At 44.0% G+C, this 25,039-nt stretch overlaps 2 protein-coding genes across 2 annotated transcripts in view; both read left to right on the top strand.

Moving 5' to 3' along the window:
• Nucleotides 1–83: 83 nt before the first annotated feature.
• Nucleotides 84–18,376, top strand: ncapd3 (non-SMC condensin II complex, subunit D3). Its single transcript, XM_079461935.1, has 35 exons — nucleotides 84–180; nucleotides 473–633; nucleotides 761–923; nucleotides 1,053–1,228; nucleotides 1,595–1,762; nucleotides 2,115–2,176; nucleotides 2,294–2,381; nucleotides 2,579–2,712; nucleotides 2,798–2,870; nucleotides 2,958–3,083; nucleotides 3,255–3,507; nucleotides 3,608–3,646; nucleotides 3,739–3,858; nucleotides 3,940–4,013; nucleotides 4,198–4,332; nucleotides 5,574–5,794; nucleotides 6,087–6,275; nucleotides 7,107–7,204; nucleotides 7,297–7,406; nucleotides 7,483–7,590; nucleotides 7,678–7,786; nucleotides 7,923–8,024; nucleotides 8,310–8,548; nucleotides 8,791–8,870; nucleotides 8,968–9,105; nucleotides 9,237–9,370; nucleotides 10,013–10,209; nucleotides 10,317–10,427; nucleotides 10,566–10,736; nucleotides 10,855–10,976; nucleotides 11,089–11,156; nucleotides 11,278–11,319; nucleotides 11,598–11,660; nucleotides 17,855–17,912; nucleotides 18,042–18,376. Exons 1-35 carry the CDS (start codon nucleotides 129–131, stop codon nucleotides 18,112–18,114), a joined length of 4,257 nt encoding a protein of 1,418 aa, XP_079318061.1. The 5' UTR covers nucleotides 84–128; the 3' UTR covers nucleotides 18,115–18,376.
• Nucleotides 18,377–20,722: 2,346 nt separating this feature from the next.
• dnah6 (dynein, axonemal, heavy chain 6) overlaps nucleotides 20,723–25,039 on the top strand; it is a gene marked incomplete at both ends in the record, with an annotated part of 62,436 nt that continues 58,119 nt past the window's right edge. The window contains 11 exons of the mRNA XM_079462724.1: nucleotides 20,723–21,001; nucleotides 21,390–21,527; nucleotides 21,654–21,934; nucleotides 22,318–22,585; nucleotides 22,661–22,795; nucleotides 22,870–22,984; nucleotides 23,082–23,196; nucleotides 24,262–24,430; nucleotides 24,537–24,629; nucleotides 24,697–24,807; nucleotides 24,900–24,989. Of these exons, the coding sequence (XP_079318850.1) occupies nucleotides 20,723–21,001; nucleotides 21,390–21,527; nucleotides 21,654–21,934; nucleotides 22,318–22,585; nucleotides 22,661–22,795; nucleotides 22,870–22,984; nucleotides 23,082–23,196; nucleotides 24,262–24,430; nucleotides 24,537–24,629; nucleotides 24,697–24,807; nucleotides 24,900–24,989 (1,794 nt within the window). The remainder of the gene's footprint in view (nucleotides 21,002–21,389; nucleotides 21,528–21,653; nucleotides 21,935–22,317; nucleotides 22,586–22,660; nucleotides 22,796–22,869; nucleotides 22,985–23,081; nucleotides 23,197–24,261; nucleotides 24,431–24,536; nucleotides 24,630–24,696; nucleotides 24,808–24,899; nucleotides 24,990–25,039) is intronic.

Below are 25,039 nucleotides of genomic sequence, written 5' to 3'. Positions count from 1 at the left end.
TGTCGTTCGTTGTGGTTTTCCTTGACCGTAGTAGGATTCGTAGCGTCATATTTCCGGGCTGAGCCGCAGTGCGTAGTGGGATACGTGCTGTCCAGCGGGCAGCATTGGCGCGTTATTTTGAACTAAACATGGAGCTGATGCGTGCTGTGCAGTTATTGAAATTGAGCAGTGTGTCTACAGGTACAGTTACATTTTTAGTACGAACATGTCCTGGGAACATTTGCTAAAGGATCTCGGTTATAGTTGAATTAAACCTTAAAATATAAAGAATTTCACACGGCGCTGTCATTCCGGGGGATTGTTGTGGTCTCGGGTCACGGAGTGCAAAATGTGTCGTTTAGTGTGTTTTAACACGAATGAAGAAATAACATTTTCTTAAAGTTAAACATTGGCAATGTCTTGCTATGTGGCAAAAACAGTAATGTTTTGTTTTTCAAAATGCGCCATAATAAGATATGTTGACATGTTTCAGCTTGGGTGGATGCATTGTGGGATTTTGAGTTCACCCACACAGACCCTCTCGACCCTCTTATTGAGGAGGAGATCAAGGAAAATCCAGATGTTTTCAAAACAGTTTACATGCAACTGCTGCATTTCTCCACTGATGATGATGATGATGATAACAACACACAGGTATTACATGTTACTTATTGTATGATTTCATCATGTCCATACCTCCCCGGGATTATTTTATTATACAATCTCGGAGTGAAACATGATCGTTTTCCTTATATATCTTGACTGTGTTTTTGTTCTGCAGAGTGTCTGGGTGGTGTTCGGTGAGAATGGTGTCTCTCCCAAAGCGTTGGTGGCTGTGCTTTCCTATTTCATTCTTAGCGCGAAAGGCAGAAGTCCCAGTCTCGAGCAAAGATTGTGTGCTCTACAGGCAGCTTCGCTTTATTTGTTGCTGCTGAAAATACCAGGTCAGTTTACACGTCTAAAACATAGCAGTAAAAAAAGATCAGATCAGATAGTTCTGCTTTAATAAATTGACTATTTGTTTGATTTGATGGTTTATTTGGCTCTGTGGTTGGCTTTTTCCTCATGTTTAGGGAGCGTTGCAAATAAGGTGTACCATCAGATCCTCTTTGACACCTGTCTAAACATGCCTCTGAAATGCTGGCCTCAAGACTATGGGAGAAAACGGAAGAAAGATTCTGTGAAAAGCTCCCAGGGTGATCCAAAGACTGGCAAACGATCCAAACCGCCCAAGAAAGTGTCAGAGGAGGTAAAGAAATGTTTGTTTTGTGACATTGTTGGTTTTTGTTATATACCCCGGGTCTACATAGCTGTTTATTTGATATATTTTGAGTACATAGAAAATTTTTACAAAAAAACACTGATCAGTGTAATCAGAAATAAACACGTGTTAAGTCTGATAATATGCAAATGTATTGTTGGATAAACCCCTTGAGATGCACCATCTAGTTTTCAAGGGGGATACATGGGTGTCTCAAAACAATACAGATATTAATATACCAAAGATATAATAGCCATTGTTTCACTGGTTTATATAAAATATACAGTACATGATTTACATTGTAATGTGTAAATGAGTTGTTATATTAAGTGTATATATTATGGTCTCCAACAGATGGAGATTGATGGCGATGAAGATGATGAAGAGGAGGCAATGTACTTCTCGGCACAGGACTTGCTGAAAATAAGGGAGGACATTGTCATGTTGATTCGCACACTCCTGCGACTTTTCGAGAAATTATCTCTTAAAGACAAACCTCAGAGTACTGACAGCTTTGTTCAGGTCGGTGATTTATGGTGATGCTTTTTTACAGAATAACAAACTTTTAATGCTGCTATGCAGACCTCTCTATAGCGAGGCTTTGCCATCGGTCATGAAATAGTTTATGGTTTAGTCGTTTGTTTATTTACTTTCTATTCCATTTGTTTCTTTTCCATTCATTGAGAATAAGTCATTAGGAGCTTAGTCTGTGGTACACAACCTCTTTGCTATGTATTGATTTCAGTTTAGTTCTGCTTCTGCTCAAAGTCTGTCAGTCACATGCTGTTTATAGTGAAACTTTTGTAAAAAAAAACTTGAAACAAGATTCTTTGTGAGATTTATGTATCTTCTATATATTTTGATTTTGTTTCAGCTTTTCGCAGAACTTATTAACTTTGAACCAGTCATTGGGGATCTGTCATTCAGTCAGAAAAGGTCAATACAGAAACTTTAATGCTTTAATGATAAATGCTTGCAATAATAAACTTCACTAAAATAACATGACTAATGCAAACTAATCCTCTGCGAATTGTTATTTTTCTGTTTACAAAGGAATGTCGACCAATTGCAGAGCTTGCCTGAGCTGGGCTATCATGGACTGGGAATTCTCTGCTCGGCCATTCATGGCGAAGGAGATGAGGTGGGTGCATGTTAAATCTAAATCTGAGTTTGCGGATGTGTAGCGAAAGTTACTTTCGGACAACAAAAGCACCCATGCGCTGTACAGTTTGTTTATGTTGTTGATTTCAAACCGTCTATAAGGAGCACCACTACTTTCAACTTGTTTCCATGTGCATTCATCACTTGAATAAATTGTTTGGCTTTTACGCTTTACAGTGTCGCCGTCGAGTGTTCCGGAAGCTGCTGTATGTGATTCTAATGATGAAAACACAAGAGCGGTCCAAGCCGTGTCTTCTAGTCCCGTCTCAGGCGGTTCACAGCGCGAGAGACCATGCTATCCTTTTTATTAGGTTAGTTACTGCTTAACTTTCTTCCTTCATGTTTTTCCTAAGCATTCTGTTTAAATGTTACAATTCTTTGGGTTTTGTGTTCTAGCCACGTTGTTGATGAGCAGAGAGAAACCACATTGCCACTTTTAAGGGTTCTTGTGCAACACATCTGTCATCAGGTTTGTCTTTGTTTTAAGATTTGAAATAAACATTTACGCAGTTTTCATGCACGGTTTAACATGAACAGTGATTTGTGTGTGTTTCAGATGGTAGAGAAGTCTGAATATCGAGCCAGTGGAGCACAAGCTGTTGGGAAACTAATGGCTAAGATGCCGTGTCAGGACTATGCTGCCCTTGTTAAGTGGCTTCATAACTACTCTAGAAACAATAAGGTGAGGATAACTGACATACTGATGTGACAGTCAACCTATTCTGACAGCTGCGGGAGTAAATGAGGCATCACATACATTTTTTAGAAATGGAAGTGGCTAAAGCTTGATTTGAATAAAGCATTGATGCACTACTCTCTTCCCGACCTAAATATATTATAACCGTGTGTTCAGGTGGCCTTCAGAATGTTTGCCCTGGATATCGCCATGGTGCTTCTGGAGCAGGACGAAAGGGACGTAGATGACACCGTGGACCCTGATATGGCAATGTACCTGTCTCACAGGTTCCTGGTACACAACATAATTTACGGTCATCATAACGACATTTCGCCCTCGGTCAGAGGTCACGCACTACACTGCCTGGCCCTGTGTCTGGAGCTCCGTTCCCAGAATGCCACAAAATGTGTCCATGAACTCTTTTCCAACAGTACGTCTCATGACTTCACAGCGAATTGCAGTTAGTTTATATATGACTAGTTCGTCAGATCAGTGTGATTGAATACTGATCAAGCTCATTGTTTTTGCAGCAGGTGCTCAGACTATGCTGGAGACGGGCCGCTCTGAGCGTAAGACAGTTTATTGTGTAAAATACAATGAGTGAGGTATGTTTTGAAAGGCAGTGGTTGCATAATTTGTTGTTTGCCGTTGTGCTCCTTAGAAACGCTGAAGAGAGGGGAGACAGGACAGAAATCTGCCCTGACCTTCAGAACCATTGAACTCACAAAGCACAAAAGCATCATGGCGACCTGCAGGAGCGACATCAACGCCACCTTACAGAGTGAGTTTAAAGGGCATTTATATTTAAGTCTCGACTCAAGTCTGTCGGTTGTTATATAACTTTTTTTGTTATTTTTTTTAGATGAAGAAACTATGACTCTGTTTAAGAAGCATGTCAGTGACCCAAAAACCAATGCAAGAAAAAGTGCACTGGAGGTACAACACCCATTAATGAAGCAATGTTCTTCTGTGAATATGTGTTTTATGTATAAAACATGACTAGTTGTATGTCAATCACATGGGTACTTCTAAGTGACCTGGTTTTGCAGATTAACCACTATTCAGACAAAACCAGTTTTCAGTGTGAATAGCTAAAATTGTGTTTCGTGTGTTTGTGTAGACTGTCATGAGTCTGCTGAAGCATGGGGTGATCTCATGCAGTGCAGAGAATCTGAGTATTCTGTCAGATCGCTGCAGAGATCCTGCAGTGTCAGTGAAGAAGAAAGCCATTCAGTGCCTTATGGATCTTCTCGGGGTGAGTTCCTCCTCCTCTTATTACTCCACGATGGATGGATTCTAATTCTCATTTTTTAAAGATTTAAGTTTTTCTTCACTTTTTTGGCTAACTGGTCAGCTGATTCTGTCACTTTAAGTCAAGTCAAGTCAGCTTTATTTATATAGCGCTTTTTACAATTTTTAATGTTACAAAGCAGCTGTACAAGAAAACATTGACTATAAGTAAAACATAAAAGGTTATGGAAGTCAAAACACAGGTCAAATATCAGACACACAATAAATTCCTATATGCAGTGTTAATTAAATAAGACTATCAAATTCTAGCAGCCCCCCGGCCAGGCAAACAGTGCAAAACAAAACTTTACTGATAAAACATAAAAACTAATGGTTATGGCACACACAAAAGTAGAATAGAGTACCGCAGGGAGAATGTATTTTTGTATGCAAAACCCGCAAGCAAGCATTTCAGCACTTCTGGTTCCATTGCCCAGAGTTTTTGTAAAATAATGAAACCTCTAAATGTTATAACCCGCTTTATCGTGTCTTAATGGCGTTTGCTAACAAGTTGCTAAAAGTAACTACATCCTTTGGTGGGGATGTTAAACGTGACCACGCATAAAAATAATTCAACATGGACACAAAACTCTAAAAAAGTGGATGAAGATTCATTCACAGAATAATTTCTTGGCAGTGAATATTTTTTTAATGATGTTTGAAAATGCTGAGTCGAAGGATTGGTGTTGCTTTGGTAATATTGGGTGACCGTAGTGTAGTCTGTTTATAGCCTCATGTTAGCTTTTTGCGATTGTATTTATGCTTCAGAAATAGCAAATATTTAATTTGTAAAGATTAACTTGATAGACAAATGCCCGGATTCACAGGTAAGGTTTAAGACTAGTTCCAGACTAAAATGGATGTGTATGCAGAGCGGGGCGAGTATAACCGATTTACACGCCACTTTATTTTGCGGTATCTGTTGCTTGGCAACCACTTTGTTTATGTTTCTGAAAAACGCCATTCTTTGACAAAGCTAAATCATTTTTATTAAAATTGTTTTAATTGCTGTTTTAGTTGATGAAAACTTGCTGCATATATTCATATGCATATATATTTAAATCACTGTAAACTATGTTGTCTTGTGAGTTATTGCATTGATACAATATATTATGTATATACAGTGTAATACACTTTACTCTGTCAAATCACCACTGCATGTCATAATAACCTTCTTTCATTCAATCATTTTGCTTGTGTCTCCAGGCTCTGCCTGACAATTTTGATGTACAGGAGGCGTGGCTGAGAGGAGTGTTGCCGGCTGTCATAGACTCTGAGAGCTCTGTGCAGGAGAAGGCTGTTGAGTGCCTGGACCACGTCATCCTCGCACACATTAAGAGTCAAGGCAAATATCATCATGGCGACACCTCTCAGAGACTAGCCTGGGACTTGCTGGGACTAATGTGTGAAAAGTGTGAAGACCTCAGGTCAGTTGCACATCTTCTAACTAAATAGACACGGTCAGTTTAATCCTTCCATGATTTTTATCTAACCGGCAGCATCACCGAGACACATAGTGAGACACCGGGAAAATAAATTGGGTTTCATTTGCATTAAAGTTGTTCTTTTTACAGTGTCATACATCTGCTTTGTCACTAGAAATGTGTCTAGTTCGATCCGTGTTAGGGCACTGGATAAACACCATATTTAAGTGCCAATGTCATAACTGTTGTTATCATCATCCACCTTCTTCTTATTCCCATTTTCTTTCTTCTGCAGCCGTTATTTCAGCAAGGCTTTCAGCGTGTGGGCTCCGCAGAAGTTCACTCCCGCCTTTGTTAACGGTCTGCTCTCACACACAGAAGGAGAGAGGGCTGCTGCCGCTTGGCTGCTGTTAGCCAAAATTGCAAGCTGTTCACCCAAACTCAACTATAGCACGGTGCTAGAGACCTGGGAACAGACAGTCAGGTCAGAAAAGAGACAAAATGAAGCAATTCGAAATCGAAAGGATTTAGGAGCAGAATCGAGAAAAATAGGAATCGGATAACTGAAATGTGAATTTCAATTCCCCTTATCAATTTCTTTGCGCATATTTTCAGAACTGTGCATGTGTTAACTTCTGATCTGCTGATATCTCAATAAAAGCTCTTATGAAAGTGAACTATAGTAAGCATAGTTAAACTATTTACAGTAAAGGCGCAGGAACCAGAAATTTACCATAGTTTCATTATAGTAACTACAGTTTAACCGTGATGTAGTTAAACTATGGTTATACAAATTGTAATGATCAGACAAAACATGGTTGCTATTTGACCACTCAGGTTGATATCTAAATGTTTTACTTCAACTGTGGAATCGAAACTGGGAATCGTTTTAAAAAATATATAATAATTACCCGAAATAAAAAAATATTTAAAGAAAAACTGTTGTTGCTCGGCTTTGGTGAAAAACAGGCTTATTGTGTGCCGAGAGGTAACATTGCAACAAAAGGGTACAAAAATGTGTGTCTTTATATCAGAAAAAAATGGATTGTAATAATTTAGGACAGATTTAGATTTTCCCATATCAAACAGTCTTATCAAACGTGAAATGACCCGCTGCCACGGGTCTACATTTAAAATAATGAATATTTGTGCAGAGAAGACGCGAAATGTGAATCAGGCCTTAGTGTTCCACAGAGCATAGCCTCATGCTTCGCACTTTCAATTTGAATTCCTTCTTTGGTTTTTCTTTGTGAATCTGTGTTTTTGTGTCCCAGATTTATATTTGGTGTAATTGTTTTTCTTGAATTGTTTCCAGGTCACCCGTCGTTTCAGTTACAATGACTTGTCATATCTTGAGCGTTATGGGTGACATTTCCTCTAATCTCAATGATGACACGAAAAGCAGAATAGTAGGTAAGTGTTGTTTGTGCTTGCGTGTTTGCATAATATGTATTAAATTTCAATATAACCTTTTGCATATGTTAACTTCTGTATGTACTGTATAGATGATCTGATGGGCTGGTTGAAGAGCTTCAGTCTGCCTTTGGAGGTGATCAGCTCCTGTGTGGATACTCTGCTTAGATTTGCTAAATCAGACAGCAGTCAGGACACAACGGTAAAATCAACCCACAGCCAAGAAGGTCTTTACATGTGCCATAGTATATTGTTTTAATATTGTGGGTGTGTTTCAGAGGTTCTTAGATCGTTTCTGTGGAGAGCTTGTCTCAGTGTGTGAAGTATATCTGTCCAGTGTCATTCTAAATGAGAAGGGAACAGAGAACATCAATGAGGATCTGCTGGTATAAAATGCAAATAAAAGAAATCATATCATACCTTTAGCATTTTTTGATATCTCAGAGATCGTAACTTTTATTCTGTTATCACAGGTGAAACATCTTTACACACTTGGTGTTACGTCTCTCCATTGCCCCTCTAAAGTGGGGAAGAGAATTTTCCTTCTGGTTCAGTCCATTCTCACTCCCTCCGAGCAGTCAGGTGAGCCACAGAGCTCTTTTAGCTTTGTTGAACTCCTATCCCAGCATTCTTTTCTGCACGGACTGAGATTAATTCTTGTAACTGCTATACAGTTATGTAGTTCAGAACTTTTGTCTCACATGCTGTTTTTTTTCAGGTCTAGCTGAAGGAGACGAGCTGCCTGCCAGCCAGCCTCTGTCTCAGTTCAAAGCCAATTCTTTGCCCACAGTGGTCCGAGCACATGCTGTTATTGCATTAGGTGAGAAACTCACAACCACTCTCTTTGCTTCCGTTTTTTTTTATGTCTTGTTTATATAATAATGTTTTGATTTCGTTTTAATTTCTTCTTCCACATCTTCATTGCCATTCCCATACAATGTATGTTGTTGGCTTCTAAGTCAAATCTAAAGTCAAATGTAATCTGGCTCTCGTGTTGTTTAGGCTGGTCGAGGTAGTGTGATTTTGAATAAACGTGATCTATCGCCTTCCTGTTTCAGTGTGTCTAACTTTGTTCGGTTTTATCTTCATTGCTTGTGTCGCATAGGTAAGTTGTGTCTGCAGCATGAGGAATTGATGTTAAAGTATCTGCCGGTGTTTGCACGGGAACTGGAGGTGGGCACAGAGCTGGCCGTGCGCAGTAACGTGGTTGTGGTCATGTGCGATCTCTGTGTGCGTTACACCAACACGGTAACCCGTTATATACCCAATATCTCAGCCTGCCTGAGAGACCAAGAGTCCATCGTGAGAGAGCAAACCCTCATTATGCTGACAAACTTACTACAGGTATATTTGTAAATCTTTGATAGATCCTCAGTGATTGCCCTTTTTATAAGACAGGCTAGCATGTAGTTGAATTGTGTGAATAAAAAGTTATTAAAAAAGTAACCAATATTGTTTATTTGTTGTACAGGATTAAGCGATTACATAATTTTTCATAATTTTTCATAATCTAAATTTATTACAGTAATGCATTGCATCTATCACTACTGTATTCATTAATATCATCAGCTTTTGATCTTTAACAGGAGGAGTATGTGAAATGGAAAGGTGCGCTGTTTTTCAGATTCGCTGTTGCACTCGTGGATTCAGATCCTGCCATTGTAGAGTAAGAAACCAAGGCTTATCTACCTATTTATCTTTTTAATGGGATTATTTGCTTTCATAATTATTAATGCGATTGATGAATTTGTTTTTGTTGTTAGTCTCTGTGAATACTGCCTAGTTGATCTCCTGCTTAAGAAGAGCCCTCTCATGTTCTCCCAACACTTCATTGAGTGCATTTTCCACTTCAACTCTTATGAGAAACACAAGAAATATAATAAATTCCCTCAAACTGAGAGGTACATGCTGAAATTCTTCATAATAAGAAACTATATTTGTTTGTTTTGCGGTGGTTTAGAATCCGTGTTTATTATATTGTTATATGTTGTGAGGTTACGTTCTAAAAATGTGTGTTTGTGTTTCTCATCAGTGAGAAAAGCAGGTTTTCTTTGAAAGGTCCACAGAATCAAGGAAAACGTTTCAAGATCTACAAGTTCCTTCTGAAAAACTTTACAGATGAGCAACGCTTCAATATCACAACCAAAATTTGCCAGGACATCCTCGGTGAGAGCTCTGCTACAGTTTTACAGTTTCTTATGCTTTCTATTAGGGATGTAACAATATTATCAATATTGTGTTATCGCAATAGCAAAATTGTCTCAATATTATCGTGGTCACATGACTGCATGAAACAATAGGTCTTCCGCACGTAACGTAATAGAATGTTAGACAAAAATAATAGATGTTACCTTTGGCAAGGTCCTTATGGGGAAATTATTTTATTTTGTTAAAAAAGGGATTTTGATGTCATTTGACCCACCTCATACTATAACTCATACCTTTAAGAAGCATTTGTTAAAGAAAAGAGGATACTTATGGCATCTTTCCAAGTCATCATTTTTTATTTAAGGTATTGTAATAAATTTTGTACCGTGGCGTGGTCTTTATACCGAGGTATTATCATAGGGTGAGATTTTGATATTGTTACATCCCTACTTGCTACAGTATTCGTGTCAGGGTTGTGTCCAAGCAAAAACGGCAGAATTGTGTTATTATTTACTCTATTATCTAATTGTGCCCTTAATGCCTTGTCATCAATTCAAAATACAAGATCAATCATTTTTAAAGCAGAGCTGTAGTTTCAGTAGCAGACTACTGTTACATCCGGGTGACATTTGACAAATGACACATTTTTCTACTCTCAAGCCTGCTTTGTCGACTCTGAACTGCCTTTGGACTCCGACGGCTCCGAGTTGCTTGCAGACACATTTGATGTTCTCTCCCTAAAGGAGATGAAGCTGACAGCCATGAGCGGGCCTGCGGCAGGCGAGGAACCTCAGGAGGATGAGATGGCCATGGCTAAAGCCGTCTTACAGGTGGCTCAGAAGAAATTGATCACACAGGTAAGAAAACATGCTGCTGGTAAAGGGAGGAGGGGTACCGTTGTAGGTCCAGTAATGGCTACAGTTAAACCTGCATGAGGTTTTGAACTTGTTTATTCTGTGTGCAGGTCCAGAAGAAGAACTTTGTTGAGAATGTTATTCCAATAATCATCAGTCTGAAGAATATGCTGGAAGAGCAACACTCGCCTGTTCTCAAACACATCATGGCCTACCTGCAGGTGATGCCTCCAAATCTTAATCTTCATCTGACAAACCTTTGGGTTGCTGTCCATTTGGTTGGGCTTCATCTACCCTGTCTGTATATGCCACCCTTTAGTCAGCTTTTCGACAAAAACCTATTGATGTGTGTGAGACAGGTGACCATGCAGGACTATCGTTCAGAAGTGAAGGAGCTGTTCGCCGCTGATGAGCAGTTGGCTGCAGAGGTGGAATATAACATGAAGCAGTTTGAAAAGCAGAAACAACAACAAGAGCAACAGCAGATGGAGAAGGAACTGGCCAACTTCACGCTCTCACCCAGACAAAACGTCAGTCAAACATAAACATGAACAAGTGGCAACAGTGATTCTAGCTCCCACGGGTTTCCTTACTGTTGGTGTTTCACATTTTTTTGTTTCTGTCCTTTATGTTGCGCTTACACTTTAGGTGAATGATGTGGCTTCTCCTGCCCAGGCAGCAAATGTCGGGCATCAGTCGGGTTTTGCCACACCTCTCCGTCCTCGTACAAAAGGACCCAAACAAACCCCTAAATCTGCTGATGCTCTAAGGTCAAATTAAGTCACTTAATATTGAACAGATCCACTATAACAAGAACCGGGGTTACAAATATTCATGTTTGCATTGTGTTTTATATGGTATTTATGTTGATCTTTCTGTTAGACGGCGCACTTTTGCTGGCATGATAACCCCCGTCAGGAGCCATCCTTCCCTTACAGTGGTTTCGACAGGTGAACCAAATAAAAACCTTTTAGCTACAGAACAATATCATTTATACATATTTTGTTATACATATAGTTCTGATGTTATCAGTTAAATGATTTGTAAGGCCCATTTCTTCACTACTGACAGGACGAGCAAAGCAGGTTGGGAGGGCCATTAGTACTCCACAAGGTAAGATTCATCTTACACTTTCAGACAAGCATATGCTGAATTTAAGACATTGTTGTTTAGTTAATCCGCTAATTACAAAAAAAATTATCTGAAGTTATCACGTTCAGATGTGCTTTTATTCTGGTACGCCATTTTTTTCTGGATCCAATCTATAACCCATTATTAACTTAGATATATCATTTATTTTTCTACTCTAATATTGTGTTTTGTTGTGAAATGCATCAACCTCAGGTACTGTGTGTGTTTGAGAGACATTTATCTTTTCTGTTTTATTTTAGCAAGCATCAACGAGGTGACGTTTGGAGAGCAAGTCAGTGCAATCTGCAGTGAATCTGGAAGAGGTATGTTAATATATAAACTTCATTGTTTAATGGTTAAGACCTTTCCATTAGATTGGCTCTGTGGCAGTGGTGGCATTGTTGTGTGCTGAAAATCCAGTGCTAGATTGTAAAAGTGACATGTTGAGAACATTAAAAAACGTCTCGGTTACGTATGTAACCTCTGTTCCCTGATGGAGGGAACAAGACGTTGTGTCGAAGCCGACAGATGGGGTTCGCCCTTGAGAACCAATCATCTCTGACTATTTTGAAAAGGCCAATGAAATTGGCGAATGAAATTTGCATGCCGGGCTCCGCCCCCGGATATCCGGGTATAAAAGGGGAGCCGGCGTGCTCATTCATTCACCTTTTGTGCTGAGGAGCCTGAGAGCATCTCGTGACTGCTGCAGCGGACGGCTATTGTCGTGGCAAGAAGGACACAACGTCTTGTTCCCTCCATCAGGGAACAGAGGTTACATACGTAACCGAGACGTTCCCTTTCTGTCGGTCTCTCGACGTTGTGTCGAAGCCGACAGATGGGGTTCCTATGGAAAACGCCACGGCACTAGCCGCGTCACAATCTCTAGCGAAGCGACGTTGACCGGCCTGGGCGAGCCACACGTGAGCGCTATCGCGAAATTTGTAACCTTCCAGTGGGCAGGCAGGGGCTCCCAGAGCTTTTGGCAAAGATGAGTAGCCCCTGCCCTCTGCCAACTCAGACGGCCCCATTGGCGAGGGCCATCCAGTCGTAGGGCTACTGGGTAAGCGCTGTTCCTTCAATGAGGACGTGCGCTACGGAGACCACTTCCCACCCTAGGGGGGAATACAGTGGAGACACCAACATGGTCTCACCAAATAGGGGAGAACTCATGGGAGGTATGTGCGGAATGCCGCAAGGTGGATGTCCACCTGGGGAGGTCATGGGTTGCCACGCGGGGAACCATCTCATGACGACATCTCAGACGGAACCACCCTAGTGGGGGGTTACTACGTGTGGGGCACTAGGTCCGGTTAGAGCTATATGTAATAACTCAGCTTGATACCCGGCCATAGGCGGCAGGGCTGCTCCGCCGAGCCCGCCGCCCTGAGTGCTATTGATGGATGGACGGACTGCCTATTCTTCACCCTTGGGGAAAGAAGGGAGGCAGCCCATAGCGCACTGGTCCACCTCAGAAGGGGAATGGCGCTATGCGCAGGCGTACGCCCCACGACTGCTGGTCTCACCTGCTGGCAAGACTCGAGCTGCCGACTCCCCACGGAGGTTGCAAGCCTCTGCGAGGTATAGCGTAGCCCAACCCGCAGCTCTACAGATGTCTGCCAGAGAGGCGCACTAAGCCGATGCCCACGAGGAGGTCACACCCCGAGCGGAGTGTACCGTCACTCAAATGGGCACGGGCTAGGATCGGCACGCCGTAGTGACGGCGTGTGCGACCCAGCGCTACAACTCTCCTCGGATACAGCACTCCCTTTGCTGACCTCCATAACAGACAAGAGCTGCTCAGGGCCTTGAAGCCCTCAGTGTGGTTCGAGTAGAGGCGCAATGCGCTTACTGGACACCCCACGTACAGGTTGGGTCTTTCTCCCGGTGTGGGAGCGCCTGCAAGTTCACCACCTAGTCCCAAAGGGGGGCGGCGGAACTTTGGGCACGTAAGTCGGCCGGGGTCTCAGGATCACGTGAGAGTCACCGGGCCTGAAATTTGGCAATCGGTGGACACGGAATGCTTGCAGGTGCCTCACCCTCTGGATGGACTCGAGCCCCAGCAGGAGAGCCAACCCCCCTCGCAGAACGAGGAAGGGGCTCTCGGCAGGGCCCGAAAAAAGGGGACCCACAGGTCCACCTTAAGGTCCCAAGAGGGTACGGGGCGCGGACGAGGCGTTAGCCCCTCGCGCCCTAGAGGAACCTAATAATCAGGTCATGCCGCCCCAGAGGCTCACCAGCAACTGGTACGTGATAGCCGCGACAGCGGGTACCCACGTTCCAATGTGGAAGGGGAGATTACTCCCCAGCCTCTCCTGCAATAGGACAGCACGTTCCTGAGCGAGCAATTCCGCGGGTCTTCTCCTCGAGAAGAGCACCAGGACGAGAAGGGGCGCCACTTAAAGGCATCCAGCCTTGTGGGCATGGCCCTTGCCTGAGTGACAGTCTCCACCACTGAGGGGGGTAGGTCATCCAGGAACTCCTCGTCCCATCCAGGAGCCAGACCCAGAGGTCCGGCTCGAACGCCACAACGTGTCCATCCCCTGCGAGTAGGCCCTTCGCCAGGGGATTTGGCCAGGGGGAGTTGTCGTCAGGAGTATTAGCTCCGAGGACCAAGTGTAGTTGGGCCCGTAAGGCGCAACTAGCAGCACTTGATACTCCCTTCCCAGACCTTGCACAGGACCTGCGCAATGAAGCTCACTGGGGGGAAGCGTAGTTCCGCTTGTCCCGCGGCCAGCTGCGCGCTAGGGCCTCCGTGTCGAGGGGGGAGCCTCGACCAGGGAGTGCCCAGCGGCACTGGGGGGTGTTCAGGGAGGCAACAAGTCCACCTGTGCCCGCCCAAACCACACCCAAGCCGGCCGCAGTGGTGGAGTCGTCACTTCGCACGAGGTGTCAACTGACGAGAGAGCGCTTGGCTGTCTGGTTCAGGACACCCGGTGGGCGTGTGACCTGCAGGGGCCTTGCCACCTGCTGTCTCCACCAGGGGTGGAGTCGTCACTTCCCACGAGGCGTCAACTGATGAGAGAGCGCTTGGCTGTCTGGTTCAGGACACCCGGTGGTTATGTGACCTGCAGGGGCTTTGCCACCTGCTGTCTCCACTGGAGGCTGCGCGCTAGGGCCTCCGTGTCGAGGGGGTCCTCGTCCAAGGAATGCCCAGCGGTACTGGGTGGTGTTCAGGGAGGCGACAGGTCCCCCTGTGCCCGCCCAAACCACACCCAGGCCAGCCCGCAGGGGTGGAGTCATCACTTCCCACGGGGTGTCAACTGACGAGAGAGCGCTTGGCTGTCTGGTTCAGGACACCCGGTGGGCCTGTGACCTGCAGGGGCTTTGCCACCTGCTGTCTCCACGGGAGGAGGCGTTTTGGGCGAGTTGCGATGACTGCAGCGAGCGAGTGCCACCCTGAGGTTTAGTACGCTACGCCGGTCGTGCTGTCCGGGCCAGTATGCTGGCTCTGCACGAGAGGCCGGAGCCTCATCAGTGCAAGCAGGACAGCTAGCAACTTGAAGGCAGTGATCTGCCGACGCAGGCGGGGGCCCGTCCAGCGACCCGACACTGCGCGCCCATTGCACACCGCACCCGCACCCCGTAGGGAGGCGTCTGTCGTTCCACGACCGGCCTCAAGACCTACTCGGGGTTGGATGCGACGGCAGCAGGCGTAATGACGATACGCCTACTGCCAGTGCGCCACGCTCTCCAGGGAACTCATCTCTGTAGTCAGTGCTGTCGCGGTCCCATGTGCGTCAACCCGAGGGGGACAGGCCACCCCCGAGGACACCATGCCCAGGAGCCTCTGAAACTGATTTCAGGGGACCGCTGGCTGCTGCCTGAAAGTTCAAGCAGCTCAGCACTGACTGTGCGTGCTCGTGAGCGAGCACACCGTCATGGAGACAGTGTTGAGTTCTCTACCAGGAAAAGGGGGAGCTCCGCGCCAGGGAGAGCTGCTCTCTTTTTCCCGGCTGACCCGTTACTGACATGCCAGCCCCTCGACAGTGCCGAGGGAAACTGTACATGAGAGTATGCGGTCAGTTGTCATGAACCACTCCTGGCGTCTGACAGACACCAGGACGCGCTTCTGCGCCTCCCGAACGGCACCCTTGCAAGGTGCTGCTCAAGGTATGCAGCGACCCCTGGTTTTGGGGATGATGAAGTGCGGCTGTCGAAGCCACTGGACATCTCGGCCGAGGGGACGGTTCGATCGCCTTCGCCAGAGGGGTGGCAGCCCCGGCCTGGAGCACAGGAACATCCCTGCCTCTGCTGAGGTAAGAGGATGCCTGAAGTCCGGCGGAGGTCTGGCGAGCTGGATCGAATGCCGAGACGGACCACACTCCCAGCCACCGTGATGGTTTGAAATGCTAACCAAGCACCCAGAGACCTCACAGGGGGGGCTGCGATCTACTTCATCAACCCGCGGGGGTTGGTTCAATGACTAGCAGTGCTGTTCTCCCCGGGGGGAACGGCTCCGCTAAATCACCTGCCAGGCGATGGCGCAGCTCGACGCACCGTCGAAGCGAGAGTGCTGAGGGCTGCTTTATACTCGCCATTGCGTGCCGCCACGACGCAACGTCGAGTTGCCGAACACCATCTTTCAGAGGGTGAGAGCGGCTGCAAGTGGGACCCAGAGAGAGACCTCTCCTTGTGAGAAGGCGGGCACTAGGCCCCCGAAGGGGCCCAGAAGGTGTTTGGGACGCGGCAGGGACCGCCCCAGTCCGACCATCCAGCAACCCAGGCTGGGTCGGGCCCGATGGTTCAATCTCTCTAGGTGGTCCTCCTCTCAACGTCTTCCTCCGGGGGGCCACCTGCGGGGGCACCAGAACCGGAGTCGACGCTGGAGAAGGCCAGGGCTGCTGGGGGCAGACCACGTGCGAGACCTCGACGGCCGAAAGGCGGCCGGGTCACAGCAGGCCGGTCTGTTTCTACACTGTCAAAAGGCTGCTGGAGCAGTCCTTGACAGCGCCACCAATCAGCCGACCTTGCGAGAGGGGAGTCGGGAAAGTGGCCTTTCTCGACATCGCCCCCCTGCGCAAGATTGGGTCCGAGGCATCTTTCCGGGCCACTGATGTGGACATCGTCCGACCCAGCCTGTGCTGCCACCGCGGTCCCCGGAGGGCCAGTCGGCGGCGGCACTACTTGGGTCGGTCTTACCCCGTGGGGCTCTCTTTAGCGCCCTGGCCTGCAGGAAGGCCATGCGTAAGAGTGGAGGCAGCTTGGTCCACGGCACTGCCAGCCTCAACACCAGAGATGTTGAGACCTTACATGCCCTGGACGGTGAGTCTAGGTCAAGCCCCCCAGGTGGCCGCCGTCTGCGGATACCCGCGACTGCATGCTCCACCCAGGGTGCATTGACATAGTCCCTAGCTGCCTCCCCGCCCCGAGGGAAGAGAGGGCGATAGAGTCAGCTAGACGGAAGCGCGCCGAAAGGGACGCTCCAGGTCTTACTGAACTCCTTATGCAGCTCGGTAAAACTTGGCACTTGAGCCGGGCCCAATGTGCGAGTACCCAGCCGCGAGCACCAGGGCTGCACCGCAACCCGACGCTCACGGCGGTCCGAGCGAGCATGGCTGACATCTTGACGTCTGCTCTCACCTGTGCTCGACCTCCCGAGGGAGGGAGCTTCAGGGAATCGCCAGAGTCTGATGCCAGCAGGTCGCGCTCCGATGTTGCAAGAGACACCTCATCTCCACGGCTCGTGTCCGAGCGCGTGGCTGAGGAATAAGATGGCTTAGGACCATCCTTGGGGACCTGCTAAACAAGCGAGACGGGGCGCGAGCGGTCCGCGAGCCGACCGGCTGACGGATTAACGCTCACGATAATCCCCACATCACCCTCGCTGCTCGCCGCCGCTGACGGCAGGGCCGTAGCCGCTGCGGTCACAGAACGGGAAGCAAACGAGGTGGTGGCTTGCTCTTGACAGAACGTAGCCAACGTGACGCAACGTCTGAATAGCCGTCCGCCCGCAGTGACGCAACGTCTGACTAGCCATCCGCGCGCAGTGACGCAACGTCTGAATAGCCATCCGCGCGCCGTGCGGGCAGGACGAATCCACGAGGCTGCCACAGCGATCGGACCCCCGAACACTTGCGGCAACCACCGTGTCCGTCCCCGTCCTCGATGAGTGTACTGCACCCAAGAGATCAGCGGGCAATGCCACGCTGAGGAAATTGCTCTTTTAGAAAAATACCTCAGGAACTGCCAGGACGCCCAGGGGAATCTCCGCTGCACCGCGTCGTAGAAACCGGCAATTCGAAGAATGTCATCAGATGCGAAGGCTCCGAAGCACAAAAGGTGAATGAATGAGCACGCCGGCTCCCCTTTTATACCCGGATATCCGGGGGCGGAGCCCGGCATGCAAATTTCATTCGCCAATTTCATTGGCCTTTTCAAAATAGTCAGAGATGATTGGTTCTCAAGGGCGAACCCCATCTGTCGGCTTCGACACAACGTCGAGAGACCGACAGAAAGGGAACTGCAGTGCTTGTTAATGGAATGTTGTGAACATTAAAAAATCTGTCTCTGGTTACAGGCAGCAAGAATGTGGAGGAAGATGAAAGCATTTTACATCTGATGTCACCAGAGCAAAAGTAAATACATTTGACATAATTTGAGCTGAATTTACAATATTCCATTACTTAAACTACACTACACAAGCTAAGAACTGAGAACTGCTTTAGCGAAAATTTAACACAATTTGTATTTTTCTTTTCTTTCAGAAAACCGTTGCCTAGGCAATGGAATGTGGAATCTCCTCTTGTACAAAAAATGAGATCCAAAAAAAGGTTGTAGTTAATACCGTTCAGTTCATGGAACCTTTAAAATGATCCCTTTTGATTACGGTCCCTCCCCTGTTTAATGTTGTTTGACTCGTCAAAGGCAATTTTACTGAATGTGCTTTTTATGCTCGGTCTCACGTGTCACATTCTTCTGTAAACTGCCTTATGAAAAGCATCAATCCAGCCATTTCTATCAGTAGAGAATGTGTAGTGACTAACGGATGTGTTTTATATGAATGAAATATATTAAAGGAAACAAAAATATTCTCTCTTTCAGCTGTTCCTTTTTTATTTTGGTATCAGTGTATTTTACAATACTACACATGCATATGTATTTTACTGTAATAATGTTTAAATACTGTAATAACTAGGTATCAGCTTAGTTACAGTAGGCCTTGTCAGTACTTTTTGGGGTAAGTACACTGCAAGTCTAACCAAATATATGTTACCTTTATTGCATCAGGGTCTAAGATATTATACAAGAGTATGTCAGTCATGAACATTTTGAGTTGAGTATCTTGAGTATATTTAGACCACTTCGAGTGATGTTAACAATGCTGGTCAGGCGATTGTTTTCACCTGGAGGAAATAATAATGTATAGTTCCTTGTGACAATGATTCATTTTAAAGTATATCTATAGAGATAGGGGCGTGCAAAGGTGAAGCTTCTGAAACTAATACAGATATTACATACTCATTAGTTTCACTTTTGGGTGAACTATTTCTTTCAAATTCAGGAATGAAACCTGTGTGTACGGTGATGTAATAAACAACAGCTAGCTCTTCACAGTTTGGTTCTGTACACACTGAATAGATGTTCTGTTTGTGTAGTTGTCACAGAGAATTGTTGCGTTGTTACAGTTATGTGAATAATGGATCATAATGGGTATGAACTGTATGGTCTTTATTGCAGTTCTTCTGTTTTTCTGTAAGACCCAGATTAAGACCATCGAGAAGCCTGGACAGATGTTGGCCTGCAGAACACCACACTGACATTTCTGCAGTTCCACGGTTGACTGACTACTACCATGTTATTTAAAGGGATAGTTCACCACGAAATAATTTTCATCATTTAATCAACCTCATTTCAAACCTGTATGACTTACTTTCTTCATCAGAACACAGAAGAAGATATTTAGAATAATGGTTGTAATAGAAAAGTAACAGGTGTATCACTAATCTGATGTAATTTAGTTTGATTCGTTTTAATATGATTTAATCAGATTAAATTGTTTTTCTAAAGCAAAATACGCAATAAAGCATACATTTTATTTTTCTTTAAGTATCTGGGAGATCTGGACACATTTCTGAAGAAGGCCAGAAGTGCTTACTAAATTTATATAATCTCAAATTTATATTTAATCTAAATTTATATAATCAAAACAAGCGCTTTCTCTTTTATGCTTATATAGAATTGTGGAGCATATCATTTAAATGTTTAGACTTTAGTAAATGGAACATTAAAAATTGTAATCTGTTATCCAAAAGTTTCCTACACCCCATGACGATTTGCGCGAAAGCTGGAGAAACTTACAGTTCAATGTAAACAAACGCAATTCTGCTGTATTTCAAGTCAGTCGTTTGTAGCAGAATGTGAATTTACACACTGAGATCACTTATAAACTACAACAGAATTCTGTCCCCTAATTTGTTGTGGACAATGATGTAGATTCACTTAATGCAAAATATGCTAAATAAACCACCAGGAGATGCTGACATTAGATATTATTTACTAGAATAATATAATTTATTATATAAAACACCATAGTGTTTTACCCTTTTTTGTCGTTTTCCCCCTGTAAAGCTGCTTTGGAACAATGCAAATTGTGAAAAGCGCAATATAAATAAGATTGAATTGAATTGTGTGCTATTTAAAGATGTTGTAAATAATAGTCATTATAATTGTAATAATTCTTATGATTTATTTCAGTTTTTTATAACATCATTGTTTTGATTGGGTTAAAAAATAAAGTCCTACTATTTAATACATACTCCAGAGTTTTGCACGGTGTTCTAGTCGTATAAGTGCATTTAATTAAAGTTTAACTCCAGGTTCGCCGGCACGAGCTACTTCTGTCAGCGGAAGTGGCGAGAAGTGCACCTCGTTGCCAAGTAACCACAAACAGTCCACAAGAAGAGTTTAGCCGTCATCTGTCCGGTTTATACATGAGAATTAAAACATACCGGTTGCACATCATGAGCGCTTTTATTTTATTCATTTAGTTTGCACCAGATTTAGTTTGCAGTGTTTTTGTAAGTACATTTTCACCTATGCTGCCTTTTCCAACACATTTACTCCGGTGTTTAGATTGATGTTATGTCTATAACAGATATACTGTTTACACGCATTAAAACAATACATGTAAACATATAAAGAGTGACATCTATCGAACAGTAATTTACGAAGTATGCTGTAATGTATCATACGGTTTAGCGGCAAAACATGAGACTTTCGGCATGTTGCTTGGCGACCACGTAGGCTAGTTCTGTTGCACAGTTGCAACTCTATCCCAAACATTTTGTTTTCCTGAATGCGTTTCATAAAGTTTTCTTTTCAGATATAACTCAGAGGAGAAAGTGTTGAAACCTGGGAAGCACATACAACAGGGGGAAGTTGGGTCATGTACTCTTTTCAGAAAGGGATTGGAACTCCCAGAAGTCAAGCAGAGTCAGAGCAAGATCATGACAAACAGAAGTTATCTGGGACGGTTATGTCTTTACCTCTGCCTACCAATCTACCTGCTTCTCTGACACCTGTTGATATGGACCAGCTGAGGGCTAGACTTATCTCAGTGCCCGGGTGTCCCAAGCCGAACCAAGATGTTCTGGTGTTCCCGCACAGGACCAAAGATCGGGAGAGGCAATGGCCGGCACGGAGACGAGCACAAGTTGAGATGTTGGTAAGGGCACAGCTCTACAATAAAGACATTCCTTTCAGTTGTCACAATTATTTATTATATTGCTTCTTGGGTGTGCTGTGTATTAAATAATAATATTAATATTATAACAATAACATTAAATGTCATTTTTAACTTTGAACTTTTAAACAATTTCTAAATATTTGAAGGCCTCATAACTCCATATACTATGTTTATTTGAACTTGCGGACAACAAATCTTCAAGTGTCTATAGACCAAAATGTTCAAATACAGCAACATTTTACTTTGCATATCTGACTTTTTTTAAATGTATCGGTTGTTTAAATGAGCTGCTTAAAAAAAGGAAAAAACCACCATAGTCATTACTGCAAAATGTTTGACTGCTTCATATTAATTTTTTTTACTGTAGCCTACTCTAAAGAGACGCAATGAATCCAAGACACCAGAGAAAACCCAGAACCTCAGCCCAAAGATGCCCATTGACGCCACCTCGGAAAGAGGACCCTCAATGCTGCAGCTTCCCAGAATTCCCGACCATGCCAGACAGGTCTGACCACATTTTTTATATATTTGATTCATGCATTTCCATCTCTGCTGAGGTTGAACAGTGGATTGGTTTGTTTTGCTCTATATTTTATTCAAATAAAATTATATTTTATGCAAATGATATCAGGTGCAGTTGACTCAGGGCACGTTCAGTGTCCCATCCCCTCCTAAACAAACAAAGAGCTCATCCAGAAGTCGGCCCAGTACAGCGTTATCTCTGAGCAACACCCCATCTCCCACGCTGCCCCCCTCCCTGCTGTTCAACTCTGCAGAGGATGTAATCCGTGCCGAGATTTGCAGCCCGCCTGACATCATTCAGACCATCCGGAATAACCCTCATTTGAGATTCCTCTACATGATGTCAGCGGTGTCTAAATCATCCATTAAATACGACCCATACAATCTTAAGTAAGAAAGAAATATAATCTGCCCGTGCATGCCAGTATGCTTCAGATGAGAATGTGCCATTGCTGTTATTCAGTAGTATTGATAGATAACCATTAAAATAAAAGTTCACTCAAAATTGAATAAATTCAAACCTGCATACATTTCTTTGTTATGTATGACACAAAAGAAAATATTTTATAGAATGTGGGAAATTAAACAGTTCTGGGGCACCATTGTGGTACTCATTAATACCCCAGAACTGTTTGGTTACACATATTCATCCAGATATCTTTTTGTGTGTGTGTGCTCAGCAGAACAACACAATTTACACAGGCTTGGAACAACATTTTTGGGGGAACTGTCCCTTTAACCAGTCTCATCTAAATTCCAACATCTTTCAACAGAATTATAACATATGACAATATCAACAAGTCTGACTACTACACGATCAGCTCACATGCGGTAATGCACTATTGTGGAGCAGAGGTTGATATTTTGGCCTTAGAGCGTTGGGAACAGGAATACAGATATCACCAGCGGCTTCTGCGGATCCCGCTGTTCACCCTCTTCCGCAAGTGGAAGGCTTTCCGTGTGTGGCGTGCCAACGTGCGCTCCAAAAACATCAGCAAATGCAGGCGTTCCCTGCAAGAGAATCTCTTCATTCTCAATGAGGTTTGTTCAAAGTTTAGTGTGTTTATTTATTTGAATTTATATAAAACTGTGATTTTCATATATATCTCCGTTCAGTCTCTGAGACCAGCACTGATCGACATCAAGGAGATGTGCTATCACATCAGTGACATGCCTCTGTGCCGACTGGAGAAAGACCACACATACACACTCAAAGAATTTCAGAGTGCGCAATCCAAACAACTGGAGGAGGTGAGAGAGTTCAATTCTGTATGTATCCCGAATATTTTTGGCTGTATTTACAATACAGTTTGTCTGTTGTCTAGGTGTCCTCTCGCCTTGAGAAGTTCAGGGAGCTTGTAATGGAAGTGGCTAGAAGTTCCTGTCAAAATGCTTTGAAAGAGTCTGGACACACACCTGACTATGGAGACATGGAAACTGGTGATCACCCATTCTGTATACAAAAACAATTATGTGTGTAATAGCCGGTTTGTTAGTATTTGATTAATTTAAGCGTTTTTTATATGATGCATTATAGATGGCAATGAAGCCTTACCGTCACCTGGTTTTGGATTATACTTTGAGGACGCACCTGAGAAGATGACTTACACTCAGCAAGCCAACAAACGATACCATTGCAAACGCCTTACCAGGTTAATGAAACTACAAATAAAACTCCTACAGCTGATAATACAGACAGTATATTTCCCAAAACAGGATCTGACTTTGTGCATCACTTTGGGTATTAGGAGACCTGTGCTCACTTGGGCAAATCAAGAGATGTGTTAGCGCCCCCTTGTGTCCGTTTCAAAGCTTACAGTAACAATAGCCTTGTCAATGTAAAAAATTTGAACAATTTAGTCTAAAATAAACGATTTATTTAAAGGAAACCTCACAAAAAATGCAACTGCTTATTATTTATTCATCTTTGTGTCATATATAAATAGCATGAGAGAAATGTATCTTTATAGTTAGTTTATTGCCAAATCTTTTCACACCATATGTCACGTTTTATTTGTCAATTATGACTCTTATGAGCGACACCAAAGAATGGGATTACATTTAGAATGGAATGCAATGGGGGGCAGGGGGGGGGGCTAATATAGTTTGGTTACCAACATTCTTAATATCTTCTTTTGTGTTTTGCAGAAGAAATAATGTCATACAGGTTTGAAATGACACAGGTCATAAATGAGGATTAAGATCCGAGCGCTATATGTTCAATATGGTGGCATGTCTATAACTTAAAATCTTGTGTCGCATAACTAGTAACACACAAAAGAATCAATGATTAAATTAGCTTTCCCGTAGCTTAAAGTGATAGGTCACCCCAAAATAAAAATTCTGTCATCATTTCCTCAACCTCTCGTCATTTCAAGCCTTTATGACTTTCTCCATCTGCAGAACACAAAAGAACACATTTTGAAGAATGTTGGTAACCAAACAGCGGCGGTACCCACTGACCTTTATTGGTTTTGTGTCCGTACAATAGAAGTGGGGCACCACCGTTGTTCAGTTACCAAAATATCTTCTCTGCAGAAGAAAGTCAGGTTTTAAATGACACAAGTGTGAGCAAATACTGACAGAATTTTCATTTTTGGTTGAACTATCCCTTAACTGGTAAAGTGTGGGGCTAGCAAAACCTGAATGCATTGTAAATGAGAATACCATTGATGGACATGTTAATTCAGGCTGATTGTTTGTCTTGGGCTCCACAGTTTCATCAGGCTGGCCGATTATCTGATCGTGAACACAACACACATGCTTGTGGTCAATTCGGGCAGTAAGCTGCTGAGTGTGTTTCAGGAGCACATCACACACACACCTCCACACGCTTTCATCCAGAGCTGGACAGGGAGTGAGTCAGGCCCTGATCTTGATGTAAAGGTAGCCATGATTTGAGTTTGTATGCTGCATAATGCCATATTTGGGTTGTTTTGTGCAAAAGCGGGACATTTGTTGTAGTCTGTATCTGAAACGTGTGTCGTTACAGGATGTGGATGCTCCTCACCAGCCGATGTTCATAACTGAGCTAATGCTGGACACACACTCTTTATCATACCAGCCATCTGTTGATGACTTCCAGGTTTGTGTTTTCGGTGCAAGCAAGCAAGTATGATATTGTGTGTGTATCTGACATCCGTGTTTGGCAGGAGTGTATTGGAGAAATTACTGGCCAGTTTCAAGAAACCGTTTTATCTCTGGATACCCTGATGCAAGACACATACTTTGATGCGTTCACTCAACCCATTATCAATAAAAAGGTCATTGATTGACAGCCCTTTATAATCAGATTCTTGGATTAGGTGAAAGACGGTTATTTACTGTTGTTTTGTGCGTGTGTTTGATGTTTCAGGTAGAGAAGAAGACATGCGGGGATGGCCCCAGTCTTGAGGAAATCCTGGAGGATGACAATAATCTGCAAAACATCATTCTTGACATTAAGGTCCTAAAAATGTTTTTAAAGGGGTAGTTCATCTGAAAATTAAACGATTC

The sequence above is a fragment of the Barbatula barbatula genome (assembly GCF_947034865.1).
Source record: "Barbatula barbatula genome assembly, chromosome: 8".
NCBI lineage: Eukaryota > Metazoa > Chordata > Actinopteri > Cypriniformes > Nemacheilidae > Barbatula > Barbatula barbatula.
Note: the sequence above shows the minus strand (reverse complement) of the source record. Positions and strands in the feature narration are given on the sequence as shown.